This window comes from Bombina bombina, chromosome 4, assembly GCF_027579735.1.
Source record: "Bombina bombina isolate aBomBom1 chromosome 4, aBomBom1.pri, whole genome shotgun sequence".
Taxonomy (NCBI): Eukaryota; Metazoa; Chordata; class Amphibia; order Anura; family Bombinatoridae; genus Bombina; species Bombina bombina.
In genome coordinates this window covers 164,298,791-164,326,539 of record NC_069502.1, presented here as the reverse complement: position 1 = coordinate 164,326,539, position 27,749 = coordinate 164,298,791, and the positions used below count along the sequence as shown (strand labels likewise).

The 27,749-nt window shown below is 37.1% G+C and overlaps 1 protein-coding gene across 1 annotated transcript in view; it reads right to left on the bottom strand.

The window, feature by feature from the left end:
• Positions 1 to 26,648, bottom strand: part of E2F6 (E2F transcription factor 6) — an 82,625-nt gene extending 55,977 nt beyond the window's left edge. Inside the window, exons 1-3 of the mRNA XM_053709675.1 lie at positions 26,510 to 26,648; positions 16,781 to 16,832; positions 14,092 to 14,308 (exon numbers count right to left, since the gene is read on the bottom strand). Of these exons, the coding sequence (XP_053565650.1) occupies positions 14,092 to 14,308; positions 16,781 to 16,832; positions 26,510 to 26,584 (344 nt within the window). The 5' untranslated portion in view covers positions 26,585 to 26,648. The remainder of the gene's footprint in view (positions 1 to 14,091; positions 14,309 to 16,780; positions 16,833 to 26,509) is intronic.
• Between the last annotated feature and the right edge of the window lie 1,101 nt (positions 26,649 to 27,749).

The following is a 27,749-nucleotide window of genomic DNA, read 5'->3' as shown; positions in this document are numbered from 1 at the left end:
GCTGCACAAATTTGGCTCTTATCATTAGCTCACCCAAAGTGTTCATCTTGCTCCCAGTAGTGCACTGCTGCGCCGTCAACAAAGAAGAATGAAGCACATTTTATAATAGAAGCAAATTGAAAAGTGGTTTAAAACGGTGTGCTCTCTCTTATCTGAATCATAAAAGGAACATTTCAGGTTTCATGTCCTTTTAATAAATCTACCACTATATACCCAAAAGTATGTGCCTACTCTTACCAATTATTGAGTTCAGGTGTTCCAGCCACACCCATTGCTCTCAGGAACATAAAATCCAGCACAGCGCAATTAAATATGCATGGATAGTGACTTTAAATGTGGCATTGGGTGCCACCTCTACCACAAGTTAATTTGTGAAATGACTGCCCCAGTAAACTCTATATGCTATTATTGTGAAGTGGAAGTGTCTAGCAGCAACAACAGCTCAGCCGCAAAGTTATAGACCACACAAACCTTCCCAGCAGGGTCACAGAATGCTGAAGGGCATAGCACATAAAAAAACACCTGTTGCATCACTCACTACAAAGTTCCAATCTGCCTCTGAAAGGAACATCAGCACAAGAACTGTGCATTGGGAGCTTCACAAAATGCGTTTCCTTGGCCGAGCAACTGTAAAAGAGCCTTATATCTGCAATGCCAAATGTCAGCTGGAGTGGTATAAGTCACGCTGCCAATGGACTCTGAAGCAGCCGAAAGGTGTTCATTGGAGTCACGAATCTTCCCTATCTGGAAGTCTGATAGAACAATTAGTCCAAGAATGTAAAGTCCACAGCACCTACTGCATTATATACATTTTATTGTGGACAGATTAAAACAATACAATGTTTCGGGACAATCCCCTTAATCATACATTAGTGGTTTACACATTACAAGCTGTTATTTAAACCTGCTTTTTCACGTCACACTCAACGACAGGTATTTTCATCCCCATCTAGTGGGCACTAATAAAATTACAAGTCAGTGTAGTTGAAATATATTTCATACAATATACCCTTTCCATAAGCATAATTGAATTCTATCAGATTTTAAACTATATCCTTAAAGTTAAAATTAAATTTAAAATCACTACATTATATTATTACAGAAATACTGTTAGATCATAATCCCTATTGAGACCCTTGGGCACCATAGACTCCAACTTATGTATCCAAAACATTTACTTTTGTTTTAACAATGTTTCCCTATCCAATCCATTCCTTTGGGGCTGAATGCAATCTATTTGTTATCTGGCTTATTTGATAACCCTTCTCTAAAAATAAATTTAAAAGCGCTTCCAAATTCTTGCATATAATGTTGGCTCATTCTCTCTTTAGCTTTACGAGTCGTTTGCCCTAAATAAATAAGGGAACAAGGACATTTAATTAAATAGACTACATAAGCTGACTTGCACATATAGTATAACTATGAATTAATCTTGTACTTTTTACCACTGAGGGTGAAATAATATTCACTTTTTATAATTGTGCTACAGCTCATATAACTCAAAAACAGATAACACCAAGTTTTCTTTTGTCTCATAAGTTTGCATCTCATTCTTACATGGGCCTCAGTTTTTACTAAGTGGTCTGAGATTTGTTACTCTCCTATAAGCTGTTAAAAGGAGATTCTGGAATATTGGAATGTGTTCATTACAATCTCTTAATATGAAACCAATTTGTTTCCTCAAAGGGCTGTACTGAGTTACAAAAACCAATCTATCCATCTAACCCTTCTTTTCATTCTTAGCTATAAGGAGGACAATTAATTTTTATTCCACTGTTTTTTTTGTTTTAACAAGTTCTCTGGATATCCTCTTTAAATTAACTTTTGTCCAATCTCATTTAATATTTGATCCAATCCCTTATCATCACTCACTATTCTTTTGACCCTTAACAACTGACTCTTAAGAAAAATGTCCCTGTTCCCTTATTTATATAGGGGAAATGACTTGTAAAGCTAGAAAGAGAATGACCCAACATCGCTCAAACATTAGATGCAAGAATTTGGAAGCGCCTTTATCTAGACATTTTTTAGAGAAGGGTCATCAAATAAGCCAGTTGAAGGGACAGTCTAATCCAGAATTTGTATTGTTTAAAAAGATAGATAATCCCTTTATTACCCATTCCACAGTTTTGCATAACCAACACGGTTATATTAAAAAGGGACATAAAACACAAAATTTTTCTTTCATGATTTAGAAAGAGCATGCAATTTTAAACAACGTTCCAATTTACTTATTTTATCTAATTTTTCATTCCTTTGATATCCTTGGCTGAAAAGCATATCTAGATAGGCTCAGGAGCTGCTGATTGGTGACTGCGCATAGATGCCTCGTGTGATTGGCTCACCCATGTACATTGCTATTTCTTTAACAAGGGATATCTAAAGAATGAAGCAAATTGGAATGTTGTTTAAAATTGTATTCTCTATTTCAGAGCTTTCCAAACTTTTCATGTTGGTGACACTTTTTAGACCTACATCATTTTGCGACACAGTAATTCAGTTGTACAAGCAAACAGGAGGTTAAACTAACTTGTTTTAAAGAGCTATGGATACATACATAAATGATATAACAAAATGTATTTACAAGCAACAGTATGTATGTGCAAGATTTAAAAAAAAAAAGTTTAATAACACCAATAGCTATTTACTATTTTAATGGGATGTATGATGTTGATGGGATGAACACAGTTTCTGAATATTTGGTGGAATATTAGATAAAGACACTCGCATTTCATCATCAAGCATTTTTAAGCTTCCACTTCCTATCCATATATCAAGAGCAGTAATGCACTACTGGGGGCTAGCTGCAAAAAAACAAAACACTTTGACTTCTGACTTCAGCTCAGCGTTTAAGCTGCCACCCTCAGAGCTCTGCGAGTCTGACTGACTACTGCCCGCGCTGCAAACACACTGCTGTACCACTCACTGACTACACATGCAGTCATAAACCGATTGAGGAGACTACATGTGCAGTCAGGAGCCAATGTGCTTCCAAAGTCGCCAATGGGAATAGTTTCAGTTCCCGCTGAGCTGCGCCAAAAGGTTAAGATGATCTGTGACCCACAAGGTGTCAACCACGTGATATACATAGCAGGCAGGCAGAAAGTCGGAAACCAAAAAAAAATGTTAAATTACAAAAAAAAAAAAAAAAAAAAAAAAAAAAAAAAATTTGTGTTAAACCAGGGACACACCTACATACTGCTGCCGACATACTAATGTGTCATGACACACAGTTTGGAAAGCACTGCTCTATTTAATCATACAAATTTGAGGTTTCATGTTAAATGCTAGATAGAATGATGCATTCAAAGAAAAGATTAGTCCGAGAATAACATAGATATATTTTTTAAAGTTTCATTAGCTGTTTAAATATTGACAAAATAATAGCAACATTTTAGTGTCTATAAAACAATGGGAGCTGCCATGTTGTAACTTAGATTACCTTTTCTACGATGGCCAATTAGAGACAGTTATAAATAGGTCACTACAGTGTACAGCCAATGACTGTGTTATATAACAGTGTTCTGCACTTCTATTTCTAACAGGAACTGAAAAGCCCACAAATAGGGATTATGATCTAACAGTATTTCTGTAATAATATAATGTAGTGATTAAAATTTAATTTTAACTTTAAGGATATAGTTAAAATCTGATAGAATGCAATGATGCTTATGGAAAGGATATATTGAATGAAACATTGTATTTAATCTAAATGTTAAGGCCCAGATTACGAGTTTTGCATTAGAGGCTATGCGGTGCTAACGAGCAGTTTCGTCTCACCGCTCACATGCAGCGCTGGTATTACGAGTTTTCAGAAACCCGTCGTTAAAAGACAAGAAGTGAGCGTTGAGCAAACTTTTGCTCATTACCGCACTCCAATATCAGCGCTGCTTAAGTCAGCGGTGAGCTGGTCGTAAGTGCTCGTGCACGATTTCCCCGTGGGAATCAACGGGGAGAGCCGGCTGATAAAAAGTCTAACACCTGGAAAAAAGCAGCGTAAAACTCACTAACGCAGCCTCATTGATTCCTATGGGGAAACTAAAGTTATGTCTACACCTAACACCCTAACATGAACCCGAATCTAAACACCCCTAATCTTACACTTATTAAACACTAATCTGCCGCCCCCAACATCGCCGACACCTACATTATAATTATTAACCCCTAATCTGCCACTCCGGACAAAGCCACCTACATTATATGTATTAACCCCTAATCTGCTGCCCCCAACATCGCCAACGCCTACATACTAGTAACCCCTAATATGCCGCCCCCAATGTCGCCGCAACCTACCTACTCTATTAACCCCTAATCTGTCGCCCTCAACGTCGCCGCCACTATATTAAAGTTATTAACCCCTAAACCTAAGTCTAACCCTAACACCCCCTAACTTAAATATAATTACAATAAATCTAAATAAAATTACTATCATTAACTAAATTATTCCTATTTAAAACAAAATACTTACCTGTAAAATAAACCCTAAGATAGCTACTATAACTAATAGTTACATTGTATCTATCTTAGGGTTTATTTTTGTTTTACAGGCAAGTTTGTATTTAATTTTAACTAGGTAGAATAGTTACATTATAGTTATTAACTATTTAATAACTACCTAGCTAAAATAAATACAAAAGTACCTGTAAAATAAAACCTAACCTAAGTTACACTAACACCTAACACTACACTATAATTAAATAAATTAACTAAATTAAATACAATTACCTAAATTAAAGTAAATTAGATAAAGTACAAAAAACCCCCCCACTAAATTACAGAAAATAAATAACAAATTACAAGATATTTAAACTAATTACACATAATCTAATAGCCCTATTAAAATAAAAAAAGCCCCAAACGGTTTTAAACTTGCTACCTTAACCGAGTGTTGTACTCTAACAAATACTGGTGCTATCCTTATAATGGTGCTCAGTTTGTAATGCCACTCTAACCGCATCAAACATAGTTACTGAATTCACTCTTATTACTTTAGCCTTTTAGCTATAACGACAGATTCAATGTTACAAGTATACATATATATTATTGCTCTGGACGTTTGGCCAAAATACTAACTGTATCAATAGCTGTAATATACTTGTTGTTAATGTAATTCATTATAGTAGTTTTGGCTTACAAACAGTATTAACAACTAGACTGCTGATTTTACTTGCAAAAATACCAAATGCTAATCACATCACAGTTATAATTGAATCTCCTCAATCGCCTTAATATTTGGCTGTGCAACTCACTTCATCTTTTCAAGCCGTTACATTACTGTAGTGACGATTTAGTGATTACTAACACACAGCATTTGTAATTGTACGCTACATGGTAATCACACTATACTCACAACAGTGAGAATACTTAATTTTCAAATTGCACTAGCCAGTTAACGGCTCGAATAATCACATAGCATGTCAGCTGTGGATCGTGGATATTCTTAAAAACATTCACTATGTATACTATTTACTCCACTGCATTATAACATACGTTTAACTGTTCAGCAGATGTTTATTGATATTCGCAAGAACACATTAACCCAGTGATACTTAAAGGGACACTGTACCCAAAATTTTTCTTTCATGATTCAGATAGATCATGTAATTTTAAGCAACTTTCTAATTTACTCCTATTATCAAATTTTCTTCATTCTCTTGGTATCTTTATTTGAAATGCAAGAATGTAAGTTTAGATGCCGGCCCATTTTTGGTGAACAACCTGGGTTGTCCTTGCTGATTGGTGGATAAATTCATCCACCAATAAAAAAGTGCTGTCCAGAGTACTAAAACCAAAAAAAAGCTTAGATGCCTTTTTCAAATAATGATAGCAAGAGAATGAAGAAAAATTGATAATAGGAGTAAATTAGAAAGTTGCTTAAAATTGCATGCTCTTTCTGAAATACAAAAGAAAAAATTTGAGTACAGTGTCCCTTTAAAGGGACACTGTACCCAAAAATTTAATTTCGTGATTCAGATTGAGCATGAAATTTTATGCAAATTTCTAATTTACTCCTATTATCAAATTTTCTTCATCTTCTTGGTATCTTTATTTGAAATGCAAGAATGTAAGTTTAGATGCCGGCCCATTTTTGGTGAACAACCTGGGTTGTCCTTGCTGATTGGTGGATAAATTCATCGACCAATAAAAGAGTGCTGTCCAAAGTACTGAAAAAAAAACCATTAGATGCCTTCTTTTTCAAATAATGATAGCAAGAGAAAGAAGAAAAATTGATAATAGGAGTAAATTAGAAAGTTGCTTAACCCCTTAATGACCGAGGACGTGCAGGGTACGTCCTCAAAAAAAAGGCAGTTAATGCCTGAGAACGTACCCTGCACGTCCTCGGTGTGGAAAGCAGCTGGAAGCGATCCTGCACGCTTCCAGCTGCTTTCCGGTTATTGCAGTGATGCCTCGATATGGAGGCATCCTGCAATAACCATGTAAGGCCATCCGATGCAGAGAGAGCCACTCTATGGCCCTCTCTGCACCGGACATCGATGGCCGGTATCGTTGGTGGGTGGGAGCCGACGTGGGAGGCGGGTGGCGGCCATCGATGGGCCCAGTGATGTGGAGGGGGGCGGGATCGTGGGTGGGGGTGACCGGGGGGGCGCGCACGGGCGCGCGCGCGTGCACGATAGGGAGGGGGCGGGCGCGTGCACGGGAGGGAGCGGGTGGGAACCGCTACACTACAGAAAAAGGTTTTGCTCATCAGGGTTCTAAAATGTAAAATTAAAAAAAATAAAAAGCGAAATCAGGGGGTGTTTGGTTAGTATGTGGGAGGGAAGCTACACTACAGAAAAAAAAATGGGGAAAAATAAAAAAAAAAAACATTTTTTTCTGCAAATTGGGTACTGGCAGATAGCTGCCAGTACCCAAGATGGCCCCCAAAAAGGCAAAGGGGGATGGTTAGAGAGATGTTTGAGGGGGGATCAGGGAGGTTGGGGGCTAAGGGGGATCCTAAACAGCAGCATATGTAAATATGCTATACAATTTTTTTAAAAAAAAACAAAGATTCCCTTTATTTTTGTACTGGCAGACATTCTGCCAGTACTTAAGATGGCGGGGAAAATTGTGGGGTGGGGGAGGGAAGGGAGCTGTTTGGGAGGGATCAGGGGGTGTGATGTGTCAGGTGGGAGGCTGATCTCTACACTAAAGCTAAAATTAACCCTGCAAGCTCCCTACAAGCTACCTAATTAACCCCTTCACTGCTAGACATAATACACGTGTGATGTGCAGCGGCATTTAGCGGCCTTCTAATTACCAAAAAGCAACGCCAAAGTCATATATGTCTGCTATTTCTGAACAAAGGGGATCCCAGAGAAGCATTTACAACCATTTGTGACATAATTGCTCAAGCTGCTTGTAAATGATTTCAGTGAGAAACCTAAAATTGTGAAAAATTTAACGTTTTTTTTAATTTGATCGCATCTGGCGGTGAAATGGTGGCATGAAATATACCAAAATGGGCCTAGATCAATACTTTGGGTTGTCTACTACACTACACTAAAGCTAAAATTAACCCTAGAAGCTCCCTACATGCTCCCTAATTAACCCCTTCACTGCTGGGCATAATACACTTGTGGTGCGCAGTGGCATTTAGCGTCCTTCTAATTACCAAAAAGCAACAACAAAAGCCATACATGTCTGCTATTTCTGAACAAAGGGGATCTCAGAGAATAATTTACAACCATTTATGCCATAATTGCACAAGTTGTTTGTAAATAATTTCAGTGAGAAACCTAAAGTTTGTCAAAAAAATTGTGAAAAAGTGAACGATTTTCTTTATTTGATTGCATTTGGCGGTGAAATGGTGGCATGAAATATACCAAAATGGGCCTAGATCAATACTTTGGGGTGTCTTCTAAAAAAAAATATATACATGTTAAGGGATTTTCAGGGATTCCTGAAAGATATCAGTGTCCCAATGTAACTAGCGCTAATTTTGAAAAAAAGGGGTTTGGAAATAGCAAAGTGCTGCTTGTATTTATTGCCTTATAACTTACAAAAAAAGTGAAGAACATGTAAACATTGGGTATTTCTAAACTCAGGACAAAATTTAGAAACTATTTAGCATGGGTGTTTTTTGGTGGTTGTAGATGTGTAACAGATTTTGGGGGTCAAAGTTTGAAAAAGTGTGTTTTTTTCCATTTTTTCCTCATATTATATAATTTTTTTTATAGTAAATTATAAGATATGATGAAAATAATGGTATCTTTAAAAAGTCCACTTAATGGCGAGAAAAACGGTATATAATATGTGTGGGTACAGTAAATGAGTAAGAGGAAAATTACAGCTAAACACAAACGCTGCAGAAATGTAAAAATAGCCTTGGTCCCAAACGGACAGAAAATGGAAAAGTGCTGCGGTCATTAAGGGGTTAAAATTGCATGCTCTTTCTGAATTACAAATGAACACATTTGGGTTCAGTGTCCCTTTAAGCATTTCACTTTTGTGGTCCCATAGTTATAATACCAGCTATTGCTCAATACCAAAAATCCACACAAATAATATAATCAAAAGCAGATCAATAATAGTGTGAATTCCAATCGTACAATCAATACATTAACCCTTTGTCACACAAATATATATCAATCCTTTGGTACACCAGTCCAAATTATTGGGGCTGAAATAATACCTACACTCAGTTGATTTTTATAACTTACACCTTTATATATTCAATATACATCCTAAGATGATCCAAAATAGTGCGATTTTCAACGCACACCCAGTATATTAATCCTGTGACATATAAGTCAAATACTGTGTGGACTTTAACATTATTTACCCACTGTTGTATGATATTGCAACTTACAAACGGATGTGAATATATATTTTTGTTTATATTGCGATCAACCAGCTGCTAGATATTTAAATGATTAGTTGCACAAGATATTAACCCTTGAGGGTACAACCCCCACAAGGAACAGCATAGTGTGGTTTTTTGCACTCAAAAGATCAGCACATTTAATAGCTCTCTATTCATTTATATCAATCCCAAGCCTGGATACTAACTTTTAATCCTGTAGGACAAGCATATATCAGCAATACGTGTACATATCCAATTTATTATACTTTAAGCTCTCCCTACACTGCTAATCATTGCTATCTTAAATCCCCTCATTTCCCTGAGTTTATTACATACCAAGTATACTTTGGAGGTTTGTACTGTATTTTACCAATCTATTCATCTATCAACATGCCCTATCTTCCACACTAGGGTTGTTAATACAATTTAATTTTTAGTATTATTTATATTTGTAAGCCTCACACTCCTATTGAGTGAGAGTGTATTCGATCTACTATATCAACTTTTTTGTGGCCAATTATTTCCTTTGCACCAACATGGCAATATATTGATCCACCATTTAGAATGTACTTCCACAACACTTGGATTTTGTGTTAGTGTTTTTAATCCACCATCTTTTTTTCCCCATTTTTAATACAACTCTATTAAAAGTTATATTTTAGCAATTGCCTTGCCTTTTATCCATATTACATATGCGATTGGCAACTACCAAGAGACTATATAATACTAAAAATCAATTTGCAGTTATCTAACAAGTTAATTCTATTCCTTGGAGTGCTATTTGTGTATACTTTTTCTAGGAGATAATTATCTCCAATTATCTCCTATTTCTGTTTTTGTCAATATTTAACTAATGTTTGCGAGGCGGGAGTGCGGCGGTTTAGGGGTTAATATGTTTATTATAGTGTGGGCGGCAGATTAGGGGTTAATAAGTATAGGTAGGTTGCGGCGACATTGGGGCGGCAGATTAGGGGTTCATAAATATAATGTAGGTGGCGGAGTCCGGAGCGGCAGATTAGGGGTTAAAATTTTTATTATAGTGTTTGCGATGCGGGAGGGCCTCGGTTTAGGGGTTAATAGGTAGTTTATGGGTGTTAGTGTACTTTTCAGCACTTTAGTTATGAGTTTTATGTTACGGCGTTGTACCATAAAACTCATAACTACTGACTTTTAAATGCGTTAGGACTCTTGACAGGATAGGGTGTACCGCTCCCAGGACAGACTCGTAATATCAGCGCTATGGAAGTCCCATAGAAAAAAGACTTTACAAAGTTTACGTAAGTCGTTTTGCGGTAAGGCCAAAGAAGTGTGCGGTGACCCTAAACCTTCAAGACTCGTAATACCAGCGGGCATAAAAAAGCAGCGTTAGGACCTCTTAACGCTGCTTTTTTACCCTAACGTGAAAAAGGGGTAGTGTACAAGCGCTAAGGTAATCCCCAAGCTGTATCCAAACAGAGATCCTAACCAACCTCCAAAAAATATGCACAAGTAGTAAGAAGTGAATACAGCGCCAACAAGAGGCCAAGGGATAAATATACTCACAGAGAGATAAAAGAAGATTATTTAATGAACCATGTTAAAAAGCATCAGTAATAAAAGACTATATATAAAAAATGTAAAAAGCACATATAAATAAAATTATAAATACAGGAATATCTTACAGAAGCGGCTCAAAAGGCCAAAGCTGATAATTACAATAAAAACAGAGGTTATAACAGGTGATCAGTGTGAGTGGTACACCAGAATAATAGTGTATACTAATAAAACAAAATTAGCCTAAGTACAACTATAACAAGTGCATCAAGCAAAAAACTAATAAACAATAATACAAACAATAGTGTTCAAAATTAGTGTTTCAAAAATAGTGTTCCAAAAAATAGAAAAATGCACTGCAAAAAAAAAAAAAAAAAAGGGGGGTAGCAAAATAATTGTATAGATACGATCAAATAGTGAGTGAGTGCAAATGGATATAAAAATGCTAGCTACTTAATCCAATGAGGTTAAGATATAATTAAATAAAATACACAATATGCAATAACATAAAAAATAAAATACACAATATGCAATAACATAAAAAATAAAATATAATCCAAAAAAGTGTTCAAAAAGTTGATCAACAAATGTTAGTGAAGAACAAAAATAAGTCAATCAAAACTAAAAAATGGAAAAAATGGGTGATGAAAAGCAAGGTGAAAGTGAGGAAATTGATTCCTTCCAATGTTAGTTACTTTAACAGATCCAAATTCCTGAGTGTGGTAGCTGAAGTAGCTGATTGGATCCTAGCACCTGTCAGCTGCTCCTATGGTATCCTAAAAAGTGTCCCTGTAAAAAAAGAAATTCACAACGTAGTGTATCCAATATGAGAATGAAGTAAAGATTAAAGTAATGCTTACCAATATGTCAACGCGTTTCTGCTAGTCTTGAGAAAGGCCCTTTTTTGAGGGCAGAAACGCATTGACATATTGGTAAGCATTACTTTAATCTTTACTTCATTCTCATATTGGATACACTACGTTGTGAATTTCTTTTTTTACAGGGACACTTTTTAGGACACCATAGGAGCAGCTGACAGGTGCTAGGATCCAATCAGCTACTTCAGCTACCACACTCAGGAATTTGGATCTGTTAAAGTAACTAACATTGGAAGGAATCAATTTCCTCACTTTCACCTTGCTTTTCATCACCCATTTTTTCCATTTTTTAGTTTTGATTGACTTATTTTTGTTCTTCACTAACATTTGTTGATCAACTTTTTGAACACTTTTTTGGATTATATTTTATTTTTTATGTTATTGCATATTGTGTATTTTATTTTTTATGTTATTGCATATTGTGTATTTTATTTAATTATATCTTAACCTCACTGGATTAAGTAGCTAGCATTTTTATATCCATTTGCACTCACTCACTATTTGATTGTATCTTTACAATTATTTTGCTACCCCCCTTTTTTTGCACTGCAGTGCATTTTTCTATTTTTTGGAACACTATTTTTGAAACACTAATTTTGAACACTATTGTTTGTATTATTGTTTATTAGTTTTTTGCTTGATGCACTTGTTATAGTTGTACTTAGGCTAATTTTGTTTTATTAGTATACACTATTATTCTGGTGTACCACTCACACTGATCACCTGTTATTACCTCTGTTTTTATTGTAATTATCAGCTTTGGCCTTTTGAGCAGCTTCTGTAAGATATTCCTGTATTTGTAATTTTATTTATATGTGCTTTTTACATATAGTCTTTTATTACGGATGCTTTTTAACATGGTTCATTAAATAATCTTCTTTTATCTCTCTGTGAGTTTATTTATCCCTTGGCCTCTTGTTGGCGCTGTATTCACTTCTTACTACTTTTTTACCCTAACGCACAACTCATAATCTAGCCGATAGTTTGTTAATATTATTGACTTGTAATTTTATTAATGTCCACTAGATGGGGATGAAATACCTCAGTCAGTGTGTGTGGAGAGAAAAAGCAGCGTGTGTGTGGAGATAGTAAAGTCCAAATTAAACATTCATGATTCAGATAGAGAGTCTTTTTAAACAACTTTCAAATTTACTTTTATCATCAAATTTGCTTTGTTCTCTTGTTATTCTTAGTTGAAAGCTAAACCTAGGTAGGCTCATATGCTAATTTCTAAGATCTTGAAGGCCGCCTCTGCATTTGACAGTTTTTCACAGCTAGATGGCGTTAGTTCATGTGTTTCATATAGATAACACTGAGCTCATGCATGTGAAGTTATTTAAGAGTCAGCACTAATTGCCTGCAATGCAAGTCTGTCAAAAGATCTGAGGAAAGGAGGCAGTCAGCAGAGGCTTAGTTACAAGGTAATCACAGAGGTAAAATTGATATTTCTATAACAGTCTTTGTTATGCAAAACTGGGAAATGGTAAATAAAGGGATTATCTATCTTTTTAAACAATAACAAATTTGGTGTTTATTATCCCTTTAAATAATGGCTTGTAATGTGTTTACCACTAATGCATGATTAAGGGAATTGCCATGAAATGTTGTATTGTTTTAATCTGTTCATAATAAAAAGGTATATAATTCAATAGGTGCCGTGGACTTAACTTTCTTGGATTGCATGTATGGAGACAGAGTCTCTGGTCATCACGAGCACCTCATATCCCAGTGTATTGCTGTACTTTCATGGACTGTGTGATAGAACAATTGGTGTGTGGCGGATGCCAGCAGAATGTTACCTACTGGAATGTATAGTGTCTTCTGTAAAGTTTGTTGGAGGAGGAATATCGGTCTGGGGTTGTTTTCAGGGTTTGAGCTAGGCCCTTAGTTCCAGTGAAGGGTCCTCCTAATGCTACAAGATACAAAGACATTTGAGATAATTAGATGCTTCCAACTTTGTGGCAACAGTTGGAGAAATACCCTTCTTTTGTTCCAGTATGGCTATGCCCTTGTGCACAAAAAGGGGACCATGAAGACATGTTTAAACAAGTTTAATGTGAAGGAACTCGATTGGCCTGCACAATGCCCTGACCTCAAACCCATGAACACCTTTGGAATGAATTGGAACAGTGATTGCAAGCCAGACCTTCTCAACCAACATCAGTGCATGGACTCACAAATACTTTTTTAGCTGAATGGGCACTAATTCCCAAAGACACACTCCAAAATATTGTGGAAAAACTTTCCAGAAAAGTGCAGCTGCAAATGGAGGGGGGGCAACTCCATATTAATGCCCATGATTTTAGAATGGGATGTTCAACAATATAGGTGTGATACTCAAGTGTCCCCATAGTGTACACCTTAAAGGGACACTCAATCAAAATTAAACTTTCATTATTTAGATAGAGCATGCCATTTTGAACAACTTTCTAATTTACTTCCATTAACAAAATGTGCACAGTCTTTTTATATTTAAACTTTTTGAGTCACCAGTTCCTACTGAGCATGTGCAAGAATAAGTGTGTATGCATTTGTGAATGGCTGATGGCTGTCACATGGTATGTGTATACATTTGTGATTGGCTGATGGCTGTCACATGGTACAGTGGGAGTGGAAAAAAACATAACTTTTAAAATTGTCAGAAAAAAATTATACTACTCATTTGCTCTATCTAAAATGGAACGTTTCAAAACATATTTGTTCTTTTGAAAAAAAAAAAGAATGTTCCTATACTGAATAAAACCAACTTTTATTGTGGAAATTGTCCATAGCAGCCAGTGAATGGTAGAGCCACAAAACATAATGATGCAGTTTTTACATAACCTAAAAATGTGACTAAATAAAGCTTGCTTTAATAGATTTTAAGAGGACACTTACATCCACTGCACAAGGTTTTTTGATTTCTTCTGAACCAGATTGATTCCATCAAGTACATTAGTAATGTCATAAACTCTCCTCTTTCGTACCCCCAGTAACTTAGCAACATCATTTAGATCCAAAATACCCTCTGGGGCAACTCTGATGAGGTCCATGAATTTTCGAGTAAGGTAAAACAAAGACACATCAAAACGTGGTCTAGGTAACTTCAAAGACCCTGAAAAAGGAAACCATAACATTAAACATGAATATGTTGATGGTGACAACATCCTAAAAATATAATCACTTGCACTGCATTGTCTCTGGTCTTGCATATATAAATTAGCTTTCCATTTTACTCTGATCTACAAATATGATTATATATATTTTCTTTATTACAGGAGGTGGAAAAATATAACTGTAGTTTACTAGTCAGGGAATAAAAGTTTCTAGCCCAGCAGAAAAACAATATTTAGAAAATATTATCTCTGTTCTGTAGGAATATGTCATGGGTTATGTCATTGATGATGTCATGCAGAGCACCCAGGATGGGGGTGGTTTAAGTTTTCAATTTTCTAGCTTTTTTTTAACATTTGATTGAGAACTTAAAAGGGACAGTACAGTCCAAATTAAACTTTCATGATTCAGATAGGACATGCAATTTTAAACAACTTTCCAATTTACTTTTATCATCAAATTTGCTTTGTTCTATTGGTATTCTTGAAAGCTAAACCTACGTTTGCTCATATGCTAATTTCTAAGCCCTTGAAGGCCGCCTCTTATCTGAAAGCATTTGACAGTTTCACAGCTAGAGGGTGTTACTTCATGTGTTCCATATAGATAACATTGTGCTCACGCCCGTGGAGTTATTTTAAGAGTCAGCACTAACTGCCTGAAATGCAAGTCTGTCAAAAGATCTGAGATAAGGAGGCTGTCTTCAGAAGCTTAGATACAAGGTAATTAAAGAGGTAAAAAGTATATTAAAAGGGACAGTTTACTCAAAAATGTTCTCCCCTATAGTTTGCTCCCAATGATCCACTTTACCTACTGGAGTGTATTAAATTGTTTACATGTATTTCCATTACCCTTATATTTTCATTTAAAATAATTGATTTAGCCTGTGGTATCCCCACCTATCCTGAAAGGATTTGGCCTTAAAGGGCCATAATACCCAAATGTTTAAACACTTGAAAGTGATGCAGCATAGCTGTAAAAGGCTGACTGGAAAATATCACCTGAACATCTCTATGTAAAAAAGATAAAAGATATTTTACCTCAAAAGATTCTTAGTAGCCACATCCCATTGTAAAGGACTTCTAAGCAACAAATCGGTATGTCTGTCCCGGGACAGTGGAAGGAGAGAGCTTACGTGCACTCTCATCGTATTTCTCTATTCAGCTTAAGGAAGTTTACAATGAAATCTCAGGAGATCACAGTAAAAGTTCATGACCTCAGCACTGTTGATGCTGATTGGCTGCTGTTCATTTCTTCATTTTTTTTACATGCAGCTGAGCATAACTTTTTACACAGAACTTACACTGCTGAGCTGAGGAAATTGTGAGGTAAAATATCTGCATCAGTTTCAAGTGATTTAGCATATGAGTATTATGTCCCTTTAAAGGAAAAGTCAACACCGTCGATTTGCATAATCAACAAATGCAAGATAACAAGACAATGCAATAGCACTTAATCTGAACTTTAAATGAATAGTAGATTTTTTTTTCTGACAATTTTAAAAGTTATGTCTATTTCCAATCCCCCTGTACAATGTGACAACCATCAGCCAATCAATCACAAATGTATATACGCTTAGTTTGTGAATTCTTGCACATGCTCAGTAGGAGCATGTGACTCAAAAAGTTTAAATATAAAAGGACTGTGCACTTTTTTAATGGAAGTAAATTGGAAAGTTGTTTAAAATTGCCTGCTCTATCTGAATAATGAAAGTTTAATTTTGACTTGAGTGTCCCTTTAAGGCCAAGCTGTGTAAACAGAGCCAGCAGAAGAAATTACACTCCCTGTGGGGTATAGAAGAGATAAGATAAATGTTAGTTTTTCATTGTTCTCTTCAAGTATTGGTGATTGGTTTATGGACAGATATAAGATAAAGAAGCAGGTACAGTATATGCACACAATGTGATAAAGTAATGAGATCAGATTATATCTATAAGCAGCGCAACCCATTGTATTAGGTTGTGGCCTCAAAACACAATATCAGCTATTTGATATACACAAATAAACCTTAAAAAGCAAATCTCATACATTTTATACTCTGCAGCTGGTAAAAAAGTAAAGGGAAAAACAACTTTATAGTATACTGTCCCTTTAATAAACAGTGTTGCTTATGTAAACTGGGGAATGGTAAATAAAAGGATAGTCTATCTTTTTAAACAATAACATTTTTGGTGTTTACTGTTCCTTTAAAAACTTTAGGCATCAACACACACTAACAATATATATATGTGTGTGATGTATTTTCCTACATTTGGTGGTTTAAATGATCCCTTTTTTCTTCTGTATACTATTCTAAAACGAAAACTATGATCAATACAATTTAAAAGCCTTATTTCCACTTCATGAGAATTTTTTTTTTTTGCCTGCCATCTCTGCCCACACAATTCAATACTTATTTATGTTTACTTATTTTAATGTTATGCACATATTTAATGCTACTCTAGGTTACATTTGACAACAAATTCGGAATACATACTTTTCATGGTCATCACAAAGTCATCTTTGGGAATATTCAACTTCTGGTCCGTCTAAAAGAAAATGGGTAAATTAGCAAAAATAAATTCAACATTTGAGAGTTGCTGGCCAGAACCAATTACAATTCAAACAGTTTATTAAGAACAAAAGATTCCAAAAGTTAAATATAGGTGTTATAGTACAGGACTTGACAAACCCAGGGAGCCACTGGCAACAAGAATTTTACCTTTTGCTCCTAGCTTTTTGGGTTATTCTACATATATCTATATACAAACACTATTGCCTGGCTACTAAAAATTTTAACAGATTTGCCAACCTCTAACAAAAATCTTAAAGACTCAACCCTTACGGTTAAAAACTATATTTATTTAAAAAAAAAAAAAAAAATATATATATATATATATATATATATATATATATATATATATATATATATATATATATATATATATATATATATATATATATATATCAAAAGAGAGGGGAGATTGGAGAGTTCTAGTTTGGAATATGAGCCAATATATAATTATTATTCAATGTGTTTACCATGGCTTGCCCTAGTAGCATTAATCAACAAACATTTATCAGCTAGTATAATGCAAGGGGCATAAGAAAGCAGTACAAACTGGTCTGTAATCTTGCTAAAAACCATACAAACTGGTCTGTAATCTTGCTAAAAAAAGAACAAACTGGTCTGCAATCTTGCTAAAAACAGTACAAACTGGTCTGCAATCTTGCTAAAAACCGTACAAACTGGTCTGCAATCTTGCTAAAAACCGTACAAACTGGTCTGCAATCTTGCTAAAAACAGTACAAACTGGTCTGCAATCTTGCTAAAAACAGTACAAACTGGTCTGCAATCTTGCTAAAAAACGTACAAACTGGTCTGCAATCTTGCTAAAAACCGTACAAACTGGTCTGCAATCTTGCTAAAAACAGTACAAACTGGTCTGCAATCTTGCTAAAAACAGTACAAACTGGTCTGCAATCTTGCTAAAAACAGTACAAACTGGTCTGCAATCTTGCTAAAAACAGTACAAACTGGTCTGTAATCTTGCTAAAAACAGTACAAACTGGTCTGTAATCTTGCTAAAAAACGTACAAACTGGTCTGTAATCTTGCTAAAAACCGTACAAACTGGTCTGTAATCTTGCTAAAAACAGTACAAACTGGTCTGTAATCTTGCTAAAAAACGTACAAACTGGTCTGTAATCTTGCTAAAAACCGTACAAACTGGTCTGTAATCTTGCTAAAAACCGTACAAACTGGTCTGTAATCTTGCTAAAAGCAGTACAAACTGGTCTGTAATCTTGCTAAAAGCAGTACAAACTGGTCTGTAATCTTGCTAAAAACCAAGAACATGCATTAGAATTTGGCCTCAACAGACATTTGAGGAAACTTCAAAGTGATGTTTTTTAAAAGTCCTCAGAAGAGATATTTGCTATGGCTGTGCACAAAATGTAAACTTCCCATGTAGAATAAGCATTGCCACAGTTGACTTCATTACTTAAAGTGCCTTAATGGTCAAAAAATGACAAGCTTTTATCTGTTAGAGAATTTAATTTTACGACTATCGACCCCGTTCTACTGTGTGTTTAAAGGGTTATTAAAAAGTGCTCCTGCGGTAAAAACAAATATGCTAAATCAAAGTAAACCTAAAATGAAACACATTGTGTAAAAAAACACCAAACAATTTACTTGATTTCTTGCAAAATGAGCACTTACAAATTTGCAGTGTAGCCCCTGCCCCAGTATTATATGGGAGCTGACATCTTTGAAACCTAGGTTACATTCTAACTAATCGAGGCATGAGCAAGTCTAACTTCCTGTTATCTATTTTATTCACTTAATAGTAACCAGCCTAGAAGGCTAAGATAAACCTTCCTGCAGAGGCCCTCCTTCTTGTAAGACCGTTAAAGGAAGTAAAGGACACTGCACAAATGTAGGGGGGGGGGGAATAAAAACCTAAAATCCTTTTAAATAGATGAATAATACATATTGCAATTATTTCTATTAAAAAGGGACACTGTACACTACAGTTTTCTTTGCATCAATGTTTTGTAGATGATCCATTTATATAGCCCCTCTGGGAGTGTTTTAGTAGCACTGTATGGTTCTGTTTATTTTCTAATAACATAGTGCTGATTTTCAGACTCCTAAGCAAGCCCCAAAGTATCAGATGTAGACCCAAGTCTACAGACTCATGCTTGATCCTGTGTGTGTAATGGGTCTTTTCATATGCAGGGGGTATCTGATCTTCCTGCTTTCTCAGCCCCTCTCAGTGGGTGTGCCAGCCTAACCCCATCAACAGTGCTAAACTGGGAGCTTCTAAGTAAGTTTTTAAAAGGTTTTATACCAGATTTCTAGATTAGTATCTGTGCATATTCTTCTTTATAGTAGTGTCTATTACATGCAGTTTTATGAATATTGGTGTATACTGTCACTTTAAGTATAAGACACAGCTTAGCCCTTTTTTATTACAACAACTTAACATCTGTTTAACCCCGATAATGGGGTTAAACACACAGTAAATGTGCTGATTGTGACCCACAGCTGGTCCCGAGAGAAACCCTCCACTTATCCAATTAGCAGCTCTTGTCACACAACTCAGAAGTGCAACTAGCGCTGCTGACTGGATGAGTGGCCGCTTTCACTCAGGAGCAGCAGTGCACTGCAGGTACCAAGCAGCACTTTTACTGTGCGTTTATTTCCATTGCAGTGGTTAAACACAAAGTAGAGCAGGGTCGACAACGGTAAAATTACATGCGCTAATGGACTACAGCATTTTATTTTTTAACTATCATGGCCCTTTAATAAACAGATTAAGCATTTGGCAATATGGAAATCTCAGTGTTTGCCTGCAGAACTCTGTGTTGTTCCTGTGGACTCACCAATAGTCATTTTATTAACAGATACATTTAAACACTAAATACTTGCTAGATAGCATGATGTATTCAATGAAACAACAACAGACAGGGCTTGACAAATTTGTTCAAAATCTATGAGCAGATAAACTTTTAGCCATCACCATCATTTGTATCTTTTTATTTATAATTTATTATAGTGTGCATATAGTTGTGGCTTTCTGTTATAAATTAGATTTTTCAGATGCCCACATCTTTGGCCTAGATTGGCATATCTGGCTGAAATTTGGCAGCTATAGCTGGACCAAGAATCACTACAAAACTAGAAAAGTGATTTGATTAAGTACTTTTTGAAATATTTGAGATTGAAAAAACAGGGGTTTGAGTTTAAAAAAATCCCATAGAGTTAACATTGGAGTGAATATACTTAGGTAAAACAGTTGCACAGATATGTCTGAAGCTTAAAGGGACATAATACTCATATGCTAAATCACTTGAAACTGATGCAGTATAACTATAAAAAGCTGACAGGAAAATATCACCTGAGCATCTCTACGTAAAAAAGGAAGATATTTTACCTCACAATCTCCTCAGCTCAGCAGAGTAAGTTCTGTGTGAAAAGTTATACTCAGCTGCTCCCAGCTGTAGGTAAAAAAAAAAAAAAAAATGAAGAAATGAACAGCAGCCAATCAGCATCAGCAGTGCTGAGGTCATGAACTCTTACTGTGATCTCATGAGATTTGACTTAACTGTCATGAGATTTCATAGTAAACTTCCTTTATCTGATTGGTGAAATAATATGAGAGTTCACGAGGCTCATCCTTTCAGCTGTCCTAGGACAGACATACTAATATGCTGCTTAGAAATCCTTTACAATGGGAGGTGGCTACTGAGGAACTTTTGAGGTAAAATATCTTTCTTTTTTACATAGAGATGTTCAGGTGATATTTTCTAGTCAGCTTTTTACAGCTATGCTGCATCACTTTCAAGTGTTTAAACATTTGGGTATTATGGCCCTTTAACTTACTTTGAGTGAAAAAAAAAAGTGTAGGAATTTTAGTTTTTGTAATATTTGACAAAAAAAACAACCCAGACAGATTTCTAAAAATCCATAGCCTGTTTGGGACGCATGCGCAGATTGCAGAGCTGTCACTGGCTGTTTTCATATTATTATATTTAGTTGTCCCATATATATATAAATAAATTAGTGTGCAGGTGTTTATGCTGTGTACTACTATTTGTTTGTATGCTGTGAATATGTTGCGTAGTGTGTGTGTATGCTCTTATGTGTATCGTGTATACTGTACTGTGTCTTGTGATATGTGTGGTGATTTTATTTTTTAAATTTTGGAGAAAGTTGTTCATTTCAAGAAGTCTGAAGGATTTATTTTTTTAAATATCGGTTGCTATTTTGTTTGTGGCACATAGGAAAAGAAGATTTGGAGGGAAGCAGGCGCCATTTTATTTATAGAGGAGAGGATTTTATCCTCTTACATTGGCACTATTTCATTTCACGTTGTAGAGAGGTAACTGAGGAGCCACAAGGGGGCAGTGCTGTATTAGTGAGTAAATAAGGAATTCATTTTAATTTAAAGGGACATGATTCTTGCATGATTCAGATAGAGCATGACATTTTAAACACCTTTCTAATTTACTTCCATAATCAATTTATCTTTCTTATCTTTCGTTGAAAAGCAAAGAGGTAGGCTCAGGAGCGTGTCTTGGGCACTATATGAGAGCAGTTTTGCAAGAATGTTATCCATTTACAAGAACACTAGATGGCAGCACTATTTCCTGCCATGCAGAGCTCCAGACACCTATCTAGGTGTCTCTTTAAAAAGAATACCATGGGAACGAAATACGTTTGAAAACAGAAGTAAATTGGAAACTTTTTAAAAATGATATGCTCCGTCTGAATCACAAAATAATTGTTGTTGGTTAAGAATTCTTGTGACTTTTTTGTATAGGTAATTGGGGATATAGTGAAGGGTTAAATATTTGCACTATTTGAGCCTCAAATAGTAGCATTATCTTAGGTTTTGGGTAAAGTTAACAGCGTTTGATAATTTTATATAGTAATGCTTTTAATATCTGACACCTTTTTGTTTGTCAGCACTCTAGCTACAACAAAAGTACCTTAAGGGGAGAGTACTGATTAGAGAACAGTTCACATCTAACTCACAACTGACTTTTGAAGTGGGCAGCGGATCACAGGGTATTTCAATTTCATATCTATAATAAAAAGTAAGTTATAGCGCATCTTCATTACAACTTATGAATTAATTGGAGAACAATTCAGTCCATTAGCTCACAGAAAAATGGACTTATCTTTTTAAACAAGCTGTTCCTTTAAACTGCCCCCATCCTGTGTGCTTTGCATGACATCAATGATTACACCACACATGAAATTTTTGATGGCATCAATGACATTAATAGTGACACCTATGAAATCATCAATGGCATCACTAATGACATTATCCTAAAGATCAGAGAATTGTATTTTCTAAATCACTGGTTTTCAAACCTGTCCTCAGGCCTCCCCAACAGGCCAGTTGTCCTGGATTACCTTGGATAAGAACTGATAAAATAACCATGTTTACTAATCAGCTGATTATTTCACCTTTGCCCCAGTTTAGATATTCTCAAAATGTGGCCTGTTAGGGAGGCCTGAGGGCAGGATTGAAAGCCAGTGTTCTAAATCAATTTCATTACTAGTGACATTGCCTATTAGATCATCAGTAGGAAAATAACCCATGACGACATCCTTCAATCTGAGAAATTAGAGTATAAAAATGTATTACTATGGTATCTCAGATTACATTGTACAATATTGTTTATGACATCACTTATGATGTAATCAATGGTACCACCATATACAGCAATGTGTACAAATGTATGAATGTTTCCTTTCGGGAAAAAAAAGCATGCAAGGAGACATTTTTTATGTTGTCTGTATTGACTTAATTGATTTTAGAAAATGCGTTAACTGTGAGCTGAGAGGGCAAGGAGCGATTATTATGGTAGGTGTAAGAGGGTCAGAGGAAAGCTCTATCTTAGGGGGAAGGAGATACAGAAAGAGAAGGGCTCTACCACGAACAAAGAGCTTGTTCTATGGCTAGTTATCACATAGGAGCAGCCTCTTTTAACCCAACTGTGCTTTTCATAGAGGAGTACTTTCCTGAAGTGTATTAGGCTGTTGTTCGTTCCTGCTAGAAAGCCTTTTCTTTCTGTTTGTATTAAGGGGAAGGAGGAAAATGTTGTAGGAAGTAAGGTAATGCTGGGAAAAGTAAGCAAGGGACGCTGTTCAAAGAAAAACAACAAGACTCCTATGTGTGTGTGTGAGAAATAAGGGCAAGAGAATGTGTATTTCAGAGAGGTTTGAGGATGAGATGACCGATATTTATGAGACCAAGAGGGTGAGAAAGAAACTGATTAATGGAAAGGGTGAGGAGGACTCTGTAAGAGGAAAGGGGGAGAGGTTAAAAAAAAAAAAAGATAGCATGGGAAGGGTAACAGAGGATTACTGGTACATAGTAGGGTAATTGAGGGCTATCAGGTGCTGTTATGTAGATGTGGCTGATAGAAGGGGGAACACAAAAGGCAAGGCTGTATGTGAGGGAAAGGAAGGGAGAGGGTGGAGTGAGGAGGTGCTTGTGTGTGCAGATGAGGATATGGGTAGGGTGAGAAAAATATAATGAAGTATAATATAGAACAAAATAAGAATGATGTAATTGGTTATGTCACTACTTATGCTATTGATGTCACTAGTGATGTAATTGATTTAGAAAATATAATTTCTCTGTGTAGGATGATCTCATGGGTTATGTCACTACTGATACCGTTGATGATGTCATAGGTGATGTTACTAGTAGTCATTATTTTAAAATGATAATTCCAATGTGTAGGATGATGTCATGGGTTATGTCAGTAGTGACGTTATAGGTGCTATCATCAGCAATCATGTGTGCAAAGCACCCAGGACGAGGGGGACACACACACACGACAGTTTAAGTTCAGAATTCCCTTGCTTTTAAAAAGGTAGATTGTACAATTTTTGGGGGTGAGCTATATTATTTTATTATGATATTTAATGTGTGTCATCTATTGTTTGATATTTTAAAAAGCTTGTAAGTATTTTTTTTTTTTTTACGTAAAGGACCTGTTTTTCGAGTTACTTTTGTAAACTATAGCCTGCCCGCTACCTGTGTCATCTAAAGCACTGCACATGACAAGATCTAGCAGAGGTATAGAAGGCTGAAGGGCACGGAGAAGCTGTCACCACTTATGCATATACAGGGCAGTGTGCATCACTAAGCTGCACAAGTAGTACTCTCTTATGTACATATTTCTTCAATGTGCTTGCTCCTGTTTATAGGCTCCCGTGGACTTGGAAATGGGTGTTCCATTCCCATTTGCTTCGTATATACTATTAGTCCAGGGGAGTGCTAACAGGACCTACAGTATGTGCCTTTTCTTTCTCTAGGGGAATCTCACCCTCACTACACACACACCACAAGGCGAGGGAATATTTCTGGTAAAATATTTTATTTTTCAAAAGTTTATTTTAAATGACAATGGTATTGATGAAGATTTTTTTTATATATGTATAACTCTTTTAGCTGTGCTGTTATTGTATGTATACTGGTCCTTTATGGTCCCCATTAATTGCAATTGGTGGTGTGACCATTAAATAAGTCCTTTGCTTTCATTTCTGGTACCTCTTTCATTTGAAAAGGTATAATGAAAGCTGATAGAGTCTCTCTAGCCCATCACTATCATGATACACATCCAGGTCACACACTCTCTAACCCATCACTGTCGTGACATCCCTTCCTGTTGACACTCTCAAGCTCCTCACGGTCGTGAAAGCCCTTGCAGCTCACAAGCTCTCTAGCCAGTCACTGTTGCGATACCCCTTCCAGCTCACACACTCTCTAACCCATCACTGTCATGATATCTCTTCCTGTTCACTCTCTCAAGCTCCTCACCGTCGTGAAACCCCTTGCAGCTCACAATCTCTCTAGCCCATCGCTGTTGCGATACCCCTACCAGCTCACACTCTCTCTAGCCCGTCATGATTGCGATACCCATTCCAGCTCACACACACTCTCTAGCCCATCACTGACATGACACCCACTTCCAGCTCACACACTCTCTGGCCCGTTGCGATACCCATTTCAGCCCACACTCTCTCTAGCCCATCGCTGTTGCGATACCCCTACCAGCTCACACTCTCTCTAACCCATCACTGTCGTGATATCTCTTCCTGTTCACTCTCTCAAGCTCCTCACGGTCGTGAAACCCCTTGAAGCTCACACTCTCTCTAGCCCATCGCTGTTGCGATACCCCTACCAGCTCACACTCTCTCTAGCCCGTCATGGTTGCAATACCTATTCCAGCTCACACACACTCTCTAGCCCGTCACTGACGTGAAACCCACTTCCAGCTCACACACTCTCTGGCCCGTCACTGTCATGACACCCCCTTCCAGCTCACACTCTCTCTATCCTGTCACTGTCATGAGATCCCCTTCCAGCTCAAACTCTCTGTAGCCTGTCACTGTCGTGATGCCACTTCTAGCTCACACTCTCTCTGGCCCGTCACTGTTATAACACCCCCTTCCAGCTCACACTCTCTCTAGCCCGTCACCGTCATGATGCCACTTCCAGCTCACACTCTCTCTAGCCCGTCACCGTCATGATGCCACTTCCAGCTCACACTCTCTCTAGCCCGTCACTGTCTTGATGCCACTTCCAGCTCACACTCTCTCTAGCCCGTCACTGTCGTGATGTCACTTCCAGCTCACACTCTCTCTAGCCCGTCACTGTCATGATGTCACTTCCAGTTCACACTCTCTCTAGCCCGTCACTGTCATGATGTCCCTTCCAGCTCACACTCTCTCTAGCCCGTCACTGTCATGATGTCACTTCCAGCTCACACTCTCTCTAGCCCGTCACTGTCATGATGTCCCTTCCAGCTCACACTCTCTCTAGCCCGTCACTGTCATGATGTCACTTCCAGCTCACACTCTCTCTAGCCCGTCACTGTCATGATGTCACTTCCAGCTCACACTCTCTCTAGCCCGTCACTGTCATGATGTCACTTCCAGCTCACACTCTCTCTAGCCCGTCACTGTCATGATGTCACTTCCAGCTCACACTCTCTCTAGCCCGTCACTGTCATGATGTCACTTCCAGCTCACACTCTCTCTAGCCCGTCACTGTCGTGATGTCACTTCCAGCTCACACTCTCTCTAGCCCGTCACTGTTGTGATGTCACTTCCAGCTCACACTCTCTCTAGCCCGTCACTGTTGTGATGTCACTTCCAGCTCACACTCTCTCTAGCCTGTCACTGTTGTGATGCCACTTCCAACTCACACTCTCTCTAGCCCGTCACTGTCATGATGCCACTTCCAGCTCACACTCTCTCTAGCCTGTCACTGTTGTGATGCCACTTCCAACTCACACTCTCTCTGGCCCGTCACTGTCATGATGCCACTTCCAGCTCACACACTCTCTCTAGTCCATCAGCCCTAATTTCCCTTGGGTGCAAATTTTTCCTCGCCAAAAACATATTTCTCTCAGCACAGTGAATCTGGTTCTCTCTAATAAATCTCCCCTCTAATCTCTTGCACACAAAATACAAAACCTCCCCATTTTTCTCTTCCATTACTGGAATATCTTGCACAACACCCGCAACTAAGCGCATAGTTAACATACTACTAACAAAACAAATTGCACTTGTAGAGCAGTGAGTAGTATTCAGCCGCCCTCAAAGTAGGCAACAACTTCAATAAACCCCTCTCCTGGTCTCCGCCATGCACTATATCCTGAGCCGCGGATATGTTACGCCCAGCAGCTCTGACCTTAACAGCAGTTGGCTCCTTTGCTTCTGTGCGCGCTGAGCTGTGGGACGGAGACTCGGAATGTGGCGAGGACATGATAAAACAACACCAGGCACCGAAACTCGTGGATAATCACAAGACTTTTAAAAAATAAAAAAAAAATCAGCTGTCGCATGAAAATTGCGTCACACGGTAACAGCCAATCAGAAATGACAACTTTTCCATTGGCACGCACTAATGATGACATCTGAATGCATTTAAAGTGGCAATACCACTCATTGCGCAACCTGTCACGTGATACTAATATTATGTAAATGTCAACAACCTTTATTTAAATAGGCAGAACAATTATATCATATTCAAACTTATGTAGAAATATATTTTTAAATGTTCAGATTAGGAAACTAAAGAGAGTGTGTAGTTTGTTCAAGTTTTTCACTCTTTATAGGGATAGAAATGTAAAAAATGAAATGTGCGTGAGTGCATTTCAATTTAAAACAAAACCATTTTTGCAATAAAATTCCATTATCAAAAATGCTTCTAGTAAAATGTATTACTATTTTTCAGCAGTATACATGCATATTCTGTGAGGGCCTGTGCTAGTATTTAAGCTCAGAGAGCGAGAAGGGTCTAGCTGCAGACTGTGAAGCTCCACTCTACACAGAAAACAATGGAAACATGTGACCACTCAAAGCTTTTTTTTTTTTTTTAAATCAACTTTAATGTAACAAACAACCTATAGACAATCATTCTGAAAATGAAAACGAAACATTTTACAGCTTTCTTGTTCTTCTTATTGTGCACTCACAGTGGTTACCTTATAAATGACAATCAGCATAAACCACTGTGAGTGCACATTAACCTTTTAACGCCGTTATGCCGTTCTATTCCGTCATATTTACACTGGGCTTTAAAGCCGTTATGACGGAATAGAACGTCATATCAAACGGCTGTCCTGAAGCCTTCTGCGCTTCAAGGACTTGATCGCGGTCTGGAGGGCGTTCCTAGGGTTGTAGGGACGCCCCCCAGATGCGATCCAATAATTGAAATCTCGCGATCGTATGCACGATCGCGTAGTTTCAATTTGTCTACATCGGAACAGGTGTTCCGATGTAGACACTTTAACCCTGTCACGAAAGGGTTAAGAAGAACAAGAAAGCTGCAAAATATTTCGTTTTCAGGATTGTCTATAGGTTGTTTGTTACATTAAAGTTGATTTTAAAAAAAAAAGCGTTAAGTGGAAGTCACATGTTTCCTGTCT